The sequence below is a fragment of the Corvus brachyrhynchos genome, unplaced genomic scaffold (genome assembly GCF_000691975.1).
Source record: "Corvus brachyrhynchos isolate BGI_N302 unplaced genomic scaffold, ASM69197v1 scaffold11, whole genome shotgun sequence".
NCBI classification, from domain to species: Eukaryota; Metazoa; Chordata; class Aves; order Passeriformes; family Corvidae; genus Corvus; species Corvus brachyrhynchos.
The window spans coordinates 4,815,243-4,829,082 of NW_008236965.1; the positions used below are offsets into that span (position 1 = coordinate 4,815,243).

Sequence of the window (13,840 nt, forward strand, 5' to 3'; positions counted from 1 at the left end):
CAGATGCCTGAATTTTACTTTTTAACAAAGAAAAGGACTAATTCAAAACAAAGTGCACAACACTGGGTTATTCTCCAGAGCACTGACCAATATGAGAGACGTGTCAGCTGCCAGCTGTACCAATTAAAATACATCACTTGGCCTTGAATGACACCACCCTGGGTTGTGGCCCACACATGTCTCATTAGCAATGCTCTCCTGTGGCAGCAACTTTGACCTGTTAATTCTGCATTTTACAGATACTGCCTCAGAAACATGCAGAGCTGAGCCCTGGTGAAAGCATGGGCAGAACTCATCTCACAGTTAGGACACCTCTATCTGTAGCTAGGCACCCAGTTTTAGTGCACCGTGGTACAGCCAATGGAGCCTAACACTCCAATGATCAGGAGTGTTCATGCTCTTTTCATGTCTTTGAAACAGAGACAGAACTGACTGTCCTGTAAAGCATTTATTTCTGCATTAGGAAATATGGGGATGACAGCTCTAGATTCCACAGACACTGATGACAGGGTACACTAGGTTGCATAAACATTGGTCTCCTATGCCATCTGAGATGCTCCACTGTGTCTGTGAATTAGTCTGAGGGGGACAGACACAAATCTGGCCTAAAGGGGACTGGTGGAGGAGACCTACAAAGAAGACTTTCTTCAGAGGCAGGCAAAGGCCAGAGGGGACATCCCCAGCCTATGGGGCACTTCCTTCAACAGCACTGCAGACACGTGCCTAAGCAATGATCTCCATCAGGTCCCCTGGATCTCCACTGACTATAAGGAGTCTCAGCACCCTGATCACAAGCAGACATCTTGATTTAGTTGTCCAAATCGAGACCAAATCCCACACCACTTTGTGGAAGGTATCTTTTCAGCTTTATACCGGCTAGCGCTTGTATTTCAATGCCTTAGAAAGCCTCGAGCAGCCTTGAGAGGTAGCAAGGGCGATCTAGCACTTTAGTAGCTCTAAAATCGGTACCTGTATCAGCTGACGAACAAATACCATCAGCAGAAGCAAAGAGGGAGAAATATAGCTCCCTGCTCGCTCAATTCCCTGCAGTTAGAAGCTTTCAAATGAGACAGACGACAAGAGATGTCCACAGGAAAGTCGCTGAGCTGAGTGAGAGGCGAAGCCTCCCCTCGACCATCTTTTATTCGGAGAAGGGGAAAGGGGAGGACTGGGGGCGGACCCGGGGTGACCGGCCATTCAGACACTGCTGAAGAGCCTGAGTTACATTTGGCTTTGCCCTCGCTTGGAACAAAGGAGCTCGGAGCACATGGGCAGGAGCACGTGTCTTTGGGAGGGGCAGGGGAAGCTCGGAACAGGCAGCAACACCACTTTCCACTCATTTGGAAGATCTGTGTTTGCTCACCATTTCAGAAAAAAAGCATGAACATTTCTGTCTTCTAAATCCATGAAAAGCAGTAGATTCTGTTTTATCAAGGCCAGTTCTTGAAGTCTGATCCTTCTGGAAAGGCTCTCCCACGTGTACAATGCTCAGCTGCTGCCAAGGGAGTGCCTCACAGGTAGAGAACTTCCCACACACAACAGATGGCAGAAGCACAGCCCCAGGACAAAAGGCAGTGCAAGAAATATGTGGCTAGATTGATTTCTACAGTGTTTGGAAATACCTGAGAATCAAGCAGTTTAAATACTTCCTGGCTAATCACTGCAGGAGGAGGCATCTAAAGTGGTTTTAGCTATTTTAAGGTCAAAAGACCCATGTTATGCAGAAAGCCAAACAACTGGCTCTCACATCTACTGCAACCTTCTTTCCTAAGCCCTGATTTTGAAGAAAAATTGGACTATTATTTTTTTTACATGCCTTATACTGCTGCCATTTTCTTTCCTAATGTAAACAACTTGATCCTAGCATTTGTACTGCAAAATTTTTAAAAGAAAACAAAATTACCCTCATATGAATATGATCTCTTACCTTATTTCTCTCAAGTGCATTCAGAAAATCCAAATCTGTGGTGTCTGATATCCCCCCATGTAGGATAAGAACTTTGCTATCAATTATAGTGGCAAGGGGAAGCCAGCTAAAGACATCTCGCAGAAGACACAAAATCTGTTTCCAGTGGTCCTGTAAAATATACTCTTACATTAGATCCTGTTTCTGGCAGAATCTGTTGCTTCTAAGTTCAAGGTTTTGCTAAAATGTCTGCGACAGTTTACATGAACAGTGGTGTCCAGGTGATATCCTGAACTGCAATCCTGACAAACATGTTCTGACATTTACTTTAGGGCCATTTGATTGTCTCTGTAGCATTTAGTTTTTCTTTCATGTTCACCTCTTTTTGTGTTCTTGATTAGTCTTATGGATGTTACTTACTTTGTCCCACAGATCTCTGGGCATAAGAGACTAGCAGTTAAAATTGTTTTGCCAGTTATTCCACTGATAGGCCAAAATAATTTCAGCTACATCATTAAAGTAATTCTCTGCTACACCTAAATAAATTGGTTGGAAGTTTCCTTGTTTACACAGGTTTCATTTTACATGTGCAAGAGTACAAAAAGATATAGGGGAAGGAGGAGGAATCTTACCTTGTACTTCTTCGAAACTTCTTTTGTGAAGCCATATCTGAAAACAGGACAGCATAATGAACTGATTTTCAGTATGCCCCTTCTGCATGGCTTCCTGTGCTATGGTGTTTTCCAGGAGTTTTCTAGCCCCCTTTTTCACCTGCCATTCCATCTCACTTCAGTTGAAATGTGCTTTCCTCCACTCTGTCTTGAGAATTCAGTTAAACCGGTTTCTTGTACATAATAGAGGTCAGGAACCGAATCCAGCCCAATAATTATTAAGAGGCCTTTTTGCCAGCTCTACCTTTTAGATACCAGAGAGAAATTCCAAAGGAAGCTAACTGATAATGGGCAAAAATTCCCACAAAACCTTCACAGAGTTTTTTGTCTTAAATATCATATCACCATAGAATCATATTATAGAATGGACCTAAAAGATTACCTCATTTCAACTCCCTGCCATAGGCATGGACACCTTCCACTAGATCAGATTGCCCAGAGCTTCATCCAGCCTGGCCTTGAACATATTACTTTCTTAAACGATGTCATCTGTCATGTCTTTTCCCCTACAAGGGACAAGGATTTTGAGAGCTCATTCTTTTAACACCAAGATATCCTTCATCAAGGGGCATTTTCACAACACTCAGCTTTCAAATTTAGCAATGTGCAGCACTGCTAATAAAAATGGCCAGGAAAGAGTGATACACAGGACTACATCTGTGCACTCCATATCATCACAGACTTAGTTAATATTTTCTACTGTTCTGGGTAGGAATTTTTCTGCCTTGTAGTTTAAGTAACTGATCTTGGTTTATGTTTGGGTTTTTTGTTTTTTGTTTTTTTAATTAAGTGCTGAAAAAGTAACTGTCATGTGAAACTGATTCTCTTATGTGGATCATTAATAGGACTTGACTATGGGCCTCTAACCTAGATGTTAACACAGGCTTCTGCATTAAAACAGCAATACATCCTGTGTGCACACATCAAATGATCCAAGGGGTATAGCAGGTTACCCACCAGTCAGTCACCCAAAGACTTTCTGGGGTGGCTTAGAATTGTAGGGAGTAGGACCGAGGAGTTCTTACATCTGTGAGATGATTTTGTCTCCAAGTCACACTTTGACTACAGCCAGAGCCACTGGCTGTGTTCACTCCCTTGGCAACACTGCACAGCTGAGTGCAAATGTCTGTGTTAGAAAAGTGTCAGCTTTCCTGCATTGACACCTCCAACTAATGAAGCTCCACTGAGTAGAAGGTAGGATATTTACCTGTGCCTTGTGTTTGAGAAGTGACATCTTAGTTCAAAGTTAACTAAAATATCAGCTTTAGCTAAATATGTTCTTTAATTAAAATATCATCCTTCCATCTGTCCTTCCCCAACTTTGATACTCTGGAAGCTGTACTAAGCCCTCTGACTTCAATGGATTATGATTAGATCAAAAACAAGACATGATTCCCATTCAAATGTCTGTGTGTAGTGAGGATGTTCCTTCCCCCCCACACGTTGAAGAGGCAAAGCTCTTCACCTGACTACTTAATAAAACATTATTTCTGTTTTAGGGTGTCACAGTGGTTAAAGTAGCATTCAAAAGCTCAAACATTTCTAGTGAAAGGCCAGATACTACCTGCCCCACCCCCAAAATCTACCTCAGGTTCATGATGTAGTCTTCATGGTTTCCTCTATTCAAGTGTAAATCGTTGGGATAGATAAGAAGAAATGCAAATAGGATTATAAGTATTTCCATAGAGTTTTTCCCTCTGTCGACAAAATCACCATTAAAGACATAGCGGTTTTGTTCTGAAGGCAGACCATTCTGCAGAAAGAAAAAAAAAAGGGGGGGGAGCATTTAGAGAGGCTGCTTTGCTACTGTAAAAAAGGAAATAGCATTTAAATGAGATCCCATTGCTAGAAATTCTGAAAAAAAATCCTACGTAATACAGAGATCTAAAATGCAGCATTTATTTCCACTGCTTAGAATAAAAACCTCCATATCAGACAACCTGAGCCATTAGAGATGACCTCTCTAGCTGTTCTTACAATGCCATCTCTAATCCTTTCCTCAATGTATTATATTAAATTGAAAGGGACCAAAAGGAACATCAGTCTTGTAGTAAAAGATACATTTTTGTTAATGCAACTGTTGCCAGGAAATTATGCACTTGCAAACAGAAGGGAGTCATTCACTTGGAATGGAAGATAAGAAATCCATGAAAAATTATCTTCTGACGTAAGTTTGAATGAATTTCATACATTTACATTGTTTGCAGTGTATAATTCCAGAACTCCTGAGAAAGACTATAGTCCAGAGGATATAAAATCTTAAGACAGAACTTTGAAGAGTTTGATTTCAGCTGTTTTAATCCTGAAAACACTACTTGAATTTTACTCATGAGGGCAAAGATATACTTGAAAGCTCACAAACCTGAGAGGCTGAACATACAGCTATTTGTTACCTTTTTTTTTTCTGAAGATACAGAGAAATGCTTTATTATAAATGGTGACTTATTAAAAACAAGTATTTTGAACTGATGATATGTTTTAGATTAGATTAATTACCACCACTTCAATGGGTGCCATCAGCTTACATAAAATACAGCACCAACTATATGTAGCTTCACCATTTCCAGTCATGAGTATCAGAAATAGTATTTTAACTTTGACTTCCCAGAAAAGAGAAACCTCTGTTTTCTCAATTGATATGTACAAGAAATATCAATAGGACATCTATAAAATGACATTATAACTGTGGAAGCCACTCTTAACAGTTTTGGCAGCATTTTTTGGCAGCATTGCAAGACATGCACATCCACTTCTTGAATATATCTACTGTGTCAGTGTCAAGCCTTTCTTGTGTTCCTATGGCATTGCAGGTGTACTGCCTTAGCAGGTTTATTGTAGGATACATGATTTGGCCAGGGACTCAATGAAACTTGTAATTTGAATCCATACAAGAATATCTTTTTTTGTCCCAATCAGTGTCCTGTGTTTTCAGGATGCAGAAGTGAACCCTGGTCTCTCCATCCTGGCTGCTGTAAATACAACTTCCTTGGTTTTTGCTCTAGTCTGTCCTGAGCCCTTTCCAAGGTAACTTAGAAGGGGCCTGTGCTTGCTCTGTGCTCACAGGAGTGGCAATGTATGAGACTCTGCTAATGCAGTGGGTTGAAGTGATTTTAAAAAGGACAGGATGGATTTCAGGAGTAGAAGAGACGCAGAAACTCAGCAGCAGTTTCTGGAAAGATAAATAAAAGCTTTGCCTTAAAACCAATAGGCATGTGAATTCACCAGCAGATTGTGAGTATACACACAACCACTCTAACTACAGTCCGCATGTAAAGACAGATCTACTGGAGCACTCTCCAGACTCTATCACCCTTCTTTTGGAAAAGCTTACACACAGTTTGAGTTTTAAGCAAGTTTCGTTTGGACTTCCAACTTCAAAGTGACATTTTAGTTTTGCTCCACAGACATGTAGTTTCCTTTTCTGTGGTTTCAACCAACGATGAGAGCAAAACTAAATTAAAGGCTGTTGCAGCCTCTGACATGTTGGAGAGGTAAACAAGGCCCTGTAATGATTAGCAACTTGCTGCTGGGCATCATTACTGTATCTCCTGGGTTAGTTATTAATTAACTTCCGATTGTTGTTGGCATTTTCTACTGCTTCAGGCTATTTCTATCTATAGCATCCCTTTAACAATCTAATTTAGGAATACATAATTTAAAATTCAAGTGTTTCAAGGAATATCAGGAAATGCTGTAATTTAATAAAGATTAATGCAGGGACTGAATGAACCTTACAAACTGGTTATTGAGGAAAAATAAGTAACTGTCTTAGCTTCAGCCAAACCAGGTGTAAGGATTATACACCATCTGCAGCACTGTATCCATATGCTGTAGATTGCCAGCTCTGTGTGTTTGCGGGGCTTGGTTTGTGGAAGTGCTGTGACAAGCCTGGTCTGAATGCAGGCCTCCAGAATCCATTCAGCTCTGCACAGCCCTGTGAACACTGAGATCACTCCTATGGCACTCTTTAGGATTGCACCCTCTTGTTTAAGGTAGTTCGTACCAATTCGGAGGATGAAATCCCTTCCAACCGAAACAGAGTTTGGGAAGGAGAAAAAAAATGGATCCCAGAAGCTGACTGGGTTTGCTGCTTATCGAGTAAACTGCTCAGAGGGGACAGAAAATAGTGTCATTTAATTTGCTTCTAAATAACTAATCAGCTCTATCATATGTTCTCTATATTCTCAACTACTTTGAAGTGACAAAATACTTGCCCATTTTATTCGGTTTGGTGGAAGGGACTTCCCTAGAAGTTTAACAGAGAACAACTGGGTGTTATCTCTAGTCTGAAGTCAGTGGGAGTTTTGGCTCTAAATTTACTGAAATCAGGATTAGAGTTGCTTTTTTTTTTCTCTTTATAACATCTGTTAGGCAGGGGGGAAAGAATCGACATCTGTAGAGTAAAATGCAGGCTTACTGCAGCTGTAAATACAATTATATCTGAGCATTTATCTTCAAAATAAATTTCCCGTTCCAGGTTCTGTGTATGAAACCAACATATATCTTATTTCAGTTTCAAAAAGAGAGCTAAACAACTAAAAGACTGCGAGCCAATGACCAGTTAAAGATGGTTGATTAATAAGAAAAGCAGAACTCCATAAAAAGGTCTGATTATACTTTAACTATACTTCAACAGACTTCAGGTATGCACTTGGGCAAAACAACTACATTTACATTCAACAAGTGTCAGATGAAGGGTAACAAAGCTGGAAGCAGGGGGAGAATGACATCATTTAAACACCTGGTTTACCTCACTTCAGTCTCCATTCAGTGCAGATGAATGTGTAAGGATCTGACACAAACCTTTTCCCCCCCTCTCCCCGGAAAGCTCAAATCAAAGAGAGTACCTGCTAAATCAAAGGTGGTGATTCATACTGAAGATAAACGTGAAACTAAATACACAACATTTCCTGCATCTTCAGTTAAACATACAATTGTGGAAAAGATAGCCTGGAGCTTAATTTGTTTTACACATCAGTAAAACTGAGAAATGCTTTTTTAGCATGATAAAAAAGGATATGTAAAGTGTGCCCAAAGTACTTCTATTTTGTGCAGATCATGTGATTGCTTCCAAGGCTTAAAAAGCTTTTAAACAGCACTTTCTTGTTTCCTGTTAAAAAAACCCAAAAACAAACCAAAAAACCCAACCCAAAACCAAACCAAAAAACCTGTAGGTATCCGTGGAAGGCCTAAATGAAAGCTTCTGCATTTTTCTTGTGAGTCAAAATTATCCATGGTGTAGTGTTACATCAGGAACTAATTTAGCTCCTGATTTTAGCAGACTTCAGTCAATATGGAATTTAAAACAGTGGCAGAACTTTGGAGATTTTGCAAGGAGTTCTCTTAAGTTTTGGCTCATGCTGCAGTTCATCATTCAGGAAAACAATCATCTCCTCGATCTTCTCCTTCCCAGTGAACAGGAGGATATGAAGAAGGAAAAGCTCTGACAAAGACACCAAATTGTTCCAGAACTTGTGTGTGTGGTGTATGCACACCACATGAACAGTTCTAATGGTGATAAATCTGTCACACACAAATATGTGTTATTAATAACAAGTCATAAAGTGAAAATGCCATATCTCGGAGTACCTACTTACCTTATAGAATATCAGCAAAAGATCATCCAGGTTTCCATGCAAATCTCCTACAGGAAACAAAAACATTTTTTAAAAAATTTTCTCACAGAGGAAGAAACTGGAATTATAAAACTGGAATTGGTTAGGCATAATAAGTTTTCCCCCATGTTTTCCTTACGTATATAAACCCAGAAAATGTCACTGAAAGACATTTTGAAATATAATAGACTTCTACATACAAATGGGTTTAAATTTACCAAGTAGCCCTCTTTATACTGCACAACAGAACGTGTTTCAGGGACAGGTTTTGCTTACTACCAGCAGGAAGTGATGGAGAGTGTCAAGAACTATCCATGCCTGGGTGCCTCAATGCTAAGGCCACAGGAATGACAGATTGGGCCCTTTTTGAGAGGTTTGTTTGGAACAGGCAGGGGAATTTCACCCCAACACAAAGGATCACTGGAGCAGAGATTCCATGTGCATCTGACTGCATTTCATGCAGCTGTAGCTGCAGCTGAAGCCAACCTTCTCATGTCTGTGACTCACCACCACAAAGCTGCAAAACAGTTTCAAAACCTATCTTGTGAAAATATGCTTTTACCACCAATGATTAGGAAAAGAGAAGTGACATTTTTACCCTGTGTACATGTTTTCTGCACAACTTTTGATTAATTATGAGCCTGCTGAATTAATTCTGAGGGATCTTTCAAGCTATGATAGGTATTCATCACATATGTGGAAGCAAACATTTCAGGCATATATTTAATCTGCATTATTAATTTGAAATTATAAGAAATGGAGAGAGGGATACCTTATTTTAAGGAAATCAACATTTTGGACCAATTATGCTTAAAAATGGGTTATCTGTCTTCTGCAGAGGCTCTTTCTGGTTACAAAAGCTTTTCATTTCAGTACAGGACTGGGTTCCCTTTAGATGCTGCTTACATAGTACAAATGCAATAGAAACGCGAAGAGGAATGTTTGTTTAACACGAACATGTTGTGTTGTGAACAAGCATGAATCTGTGTTCCCTTGGTTTGGAAAGGGGTCTTGTTGGTTTGGTTAACAAATTATTGTTTATACAAACCTCATTTAAACAAACCCTTTCCTGGCAATCAAAGTAGGTCCATAACCACATCTTTAAAAACATTGTTTGTTTTGCATGTCTCACAGTACCTCCCTTATACCACTTTACTATTACACACAGCACGCACTTATAGATGTCAAGAGTTATGTCACCATTATTGTTCTGTTTTGCAGCTACTGCATGCTGTGTCGAGTCAGGATACCGCATCCCATTATCCATAATTTAAAAAAGTGTAACAAAATAGATGGGCAAAGAGCTCTTAGTTCTTTACTATGTGACACACCATTCTGTGAGACTAATTTGTTGGTTGTATAGAGACTTATCTATCCTCTTGGGTCTCCTTAGAAAAGAGGGGTTATTATCATTTCAATTTATTCTAAATAGTCATGCTGTCAATGAAAGGTCTTTTTTGCCACCCATATTAAGCCCTCATTAAAATCATTACCGATTAAATTATGATTAAAATCATTAAAATCATTACTGAGTAAGGTCTTTATCCCAGTGAGAGGAGAAAGAGGTGAGACTTACAGCCAGAGATCAAAATACTTGGTAACATTTTAGAGGTGGAAGTGCAGGAGTATTTAAGCTGCACTGCAGTGTTAGCTGAATTAATACTGACTCATTCAGAAATGTTAAACAAGAACAGGAAAGAGGAGGTGAGGGAATTTCTTAAAATATACTTATTATGACTCAGGAACTTTTTGTCTGTTTGTTTGTTTGTTCCAATTTATGCATTTGTGGGGGAAAGTAAATAAATAAATTTTTTAAAGGGCATTGAGAACTCTCTTGTGATGGCAAAATTTGGAAAAGTATCACTCTATAACCACTTATAATATCAACCCATAACCCAAAGCAGTTATATTCTCTGGCACGTTACCACAGACAGTTATCTCCTTGGAGTAGGAAGTTGAAAGATGGGTGATATTTGGCATCTCCTTGAGAACCCTCCTAGTTTCACTTAGTAGCTGCAGTACATAGCGGGCATGAAGCAGCTGTGAGAAAAAAAAAAAGCAGGTAGAAAAGGAAGACTCCTTCAAATTAGCAATAGGTCTGTCTGCTTTATTAATATCAGACATGTATTGCCAAAGTTATTTATAGTGCAGACCTCCGGACATCAGTTCAGGCTGTATGGCCTAGTGCTGGTGTGTTCAGAGCTTTGCTTCTGCTTCCCAGTGAATGGATATGGAGCCCTGACTGACTTTATTTTACAGATTTTCCCACTTTATTTATACTGTACTGTTTCTACTCTTCCTATTTTTCAGAAAATATAAGACTTAGAGAGCACTCAGAATCATTGCATAAGGCCATCTGTTTAAAGTAACTGGGAAAAAAATAAAAGGATGTCATTCTAGATGTGAGTAAAATACAAACAAACAAACAAAAAAAAATCCCACAAGCTAACAAAAAAAAACCCCGAAGGCCATAAATGATATTTCAGCAAACTGCAAAAACAATGACAGGAAAACTCCAGCAAGGGCTGCCTTGGTAAGGGTTATCTTCTTGTTCACAGTGAAGACGTTATAACAATGCAACATTGAAGCTTCCAGTCTTCTCTCCTAAGGTTTTTTATGAAAAAATTTTTAGTTGGTGATTTTTAAAGCTTTTAATTCCAACAGCTCTGAGGAATCTTGGTAGAGGAGATAGATGAGCTACAGAACAACTTTTCAAGATTCATGTTTTTAAGCAAACAAAAAGGCCAATTACATATGATCATTTCTTTAATAAAATGCCAGCCTTATAAGAGAAGGGAGAGTGGACAGTAAGGTGAAGTGTGGGTTGGCTCATTTATCATCTGCTTTATATTTGGTACTTTTACAATCAGCCTCCACAGAAACTGACTCAGAAAAAAAAATTCTTATTTAGAAAATTAAAAAGCAAGATAGACCCTTAACCTTTATATACAACATATTGTTAAGCACAAATAATTACAAGTTCAAACAGAGCTGTGCCATGTAATGCCTCCCTGCTCCACCCTCATCTTGTGGGCAACAAAAGGGCTGGCTCAGGAATACAGAGAATGAGGGACAGCCTCCTCAGTGCCTTGGAAGCTGCAGCCCGAGCTCCAGAGATTTGTGCTGTCACTGTGTTCTGCTACATTAGCACTGCTTTATGGTCACTCCCACTGTTATGGTAGAGTCTTGCAGCCTGGAATGAGGTGATTAACCCTTACACCTCAATTCCTCTAAAAGAATGAGGTGGGGGGACAAAAGACAGAGGACCAAACAATGAGCACTTTTAACCCAGAAAAAGATGATAATTAGTTTCTATTTTAGCTTAGAACACCTTTCCCAGTTCTGTACTCTCACTGAGATCTCCTGACTTGCAGCTGCTTAAGTGTTCTCATTTCATCTCACTACTCCCTGCCTCCTCCCCAGTGCTGGGCCTGGTGGTCGTGCAGCAAAGTAGTGAATCAAATCTGGGAACTCGTCTGTCTGAGAACTGTCTGCTTTTGATTTTATTGTGTTAACTTCCAGCCAGATCAATTTCCCAAGGCGGCTCACCATGCACATTTATGCTCACACTGGGCTAGCAGGAAAAAGTAATGGGATGTAAAAGAAGGGTGAAATATCTCTTTGGGCACCAGTTTAGCCTTGCATTGGATTGTGAAACTACAACTTGACAGATGTAAAATAAGTAAAAAACAAAACCAAGCTAGTTGCAAATTACCTGTTCATTCCTGAAAGCATGAAGGAGAGCATTGGCATCTTCAACAGTAAGGGGGAATGAGAGTCGTGGTCCATAATAGGAGTCTGGAACATCAATCTTCTTTTCAAATTCTTTTAAACATAAGCCTTCATCCATCACCTGAGGAGCACTAGGGCTGGTAAAAATTTGAGACACTGGAACAAGAGGGAAGAAAAACAAAACTGTAGAAACTCCACCAGTCCCCCATAGAGCTGTACCAGCATGGCCAGAACTGGTTGAATGTAACTGCTTTAACTGCTGCAGTATTACAGTGGCTGACTCCTGCCTCGTATCGTGGAAAAGCTCCAGGTCTCCACAGATTGTTCCACAATACGAAAACCAACCAACCAATCAACCAAAACAAGGTAAAAAAGACCAAAGCAAAGTTAAAACCAGGCGAAAACTCTTTTCCAACTGCTGGTAGCTGTGGTCAGGGTGCAAAAAATTTTACACTGAAGTTGTGGAGCAGTCTGCTCACATAGGTAACGAGAACCATCACCTGGTACAAACTTCCTTCTCCCTCCCCCTGATGCAAGGAGACACAAAAGTAGTGGCTGATCTTTAATGAGCATCATCTGTTTAAAGTTCAATATTACACTTTTGATACAGGTTTTGGAGATTCACTTCTATTACTTTTATTTTCTACTTAAAATACCAGAAGGTCAGCGATTATTTTAAAAGTCACCAACAAAATTCTATTTATTCATAGTGGATTGCAAATCACTCCTTTCTGATACAGCTAGGAAACAATGCCAGCTGTTGGTTTGCTGCCACAAAACTATTGGATGAAATAAAGTAAACAAAAACAGAGTGGTGAAAGAAGAGTATAGCTTCTAATTCTTCTGGAACATGGAGAAAGGAGGAACACGGCTAATTGCTTCAATCCAATATTTTTCTTGATGTAACCTTGAAATGTAACTGACTGATCACCAGACTTCAGTGTTTTCTTCTTGCAGATTGTCTTGATCATATATTATTCGAAAAGAGAGAACCAGGCCCTAAACAAAAGTGTTCTAGCAGATGCTGTTGCAGAGTTGGTCTTGTGAGATGATTGTTGTAAACACTGTTTGCTGGGCTACAGGTAAGTTTTCTGTAACCCTGATTTCCTGCAACTGCAAATAAAAATGTATTATTTACAGCCATGTAGCTGTATTATTTATTGCTGATTTACAGCTGACCTGTGGCTGTGACTCAAAACTCACAGTAGCCAAAACCAGCATGTGGCCTCCTAAATTATGAGATTCATAAAGGCCAGTTTGTCTTGCAACTGGATAAAGTCCATATTAAAGAAATAAATAGATAAAAATGTAATCTGGATTTTTAAAAGTCCCCTTTTACTATCAGCACTTCAGCTGTGAGCTGATTAGCACATTCAGTGCTAATGCAATGTTATACTCAGCCATGTAAATGGACTAAGGCATCAAATAACAGCAAGGTTCGCTGTTTCCACCAAGTACAGTTTGATTTGCAGCCTTCTACCACAGTTACAGCTTTGTCTGGCTGGACACCAGAATGTCACCATGGGCTGAAATTGCTGATTCCCACATAGTGATTAGCCAAGCACATTTGCACCAGTTCTTGCTCCAGCTCTAGCAGCAGGCCTCTGGACAGTATCTCCCTCTGCACCCTACTTCCCAGGAAGTGGGCAACTGCAGAACCAGCTCCTCAGACCACCCAGATTCCTCATTTCTTGCCTGTTCTAGCCAGCTGTCCTCATCTGACATGACTCCTTCAAAGTCAGTGATCTTCTCAGCGCTTCAAGCCAGGCAGACACCTGCCCATGCCTGCTCCTACTCCTGCCTTCCCTTCCTGCACACAGGAAGCCATCCATCCATCACTTTATCTTTGAACATGAACTTGCCTTCCTCACAGACTTGCTTCCATTTTGGCACATGCTGAGGCTGGGAAATGCAAT

At 39.9% G+C, this 13,840-nt stretch overlaps 1 protein-coding gene across 2 annotated transcripts in view; it reads right to left on the minus strand.

The window, feature by feature from the left end:
- PPEF1 (protein phosphatase with EF-hand domain 1) overlaps positions 1-13,840 on the minus strand; it is a 35,320-nt gene that overhangs the window by 7,485 nt on the left and 13,995 nt on the right. For both annotated transcript variants that reach the window (XM_017728458.1, XM_017728459.1), the window contains 6 exons: positions 11,908-12,080; positions 10,118-10,232; positions 8,175-8,221; positions 4,164-4,330; positions 2,539-2,575; positions 1,928-2,077 (listed from right to left, as the gene is read on the minus strand). In XM_017728458.1, the coding sequence (XP_017583947.1) occupies positions 1,928-2,077; positions 2,539-2,575; positions 4,164-4,330; positions 8,175-8,221; positions 10,118-10,232; positions 11,908-12,080 (689 nt within the window). The remainder of the gene's footprint in view (positions 1-1,927; positions 2,078-2,538; positions 2,576-4,163; positions 4,331-8,174; positions 8,222-10,117; positions 10,233-11,907; positions 12,081-13,840) is intronic.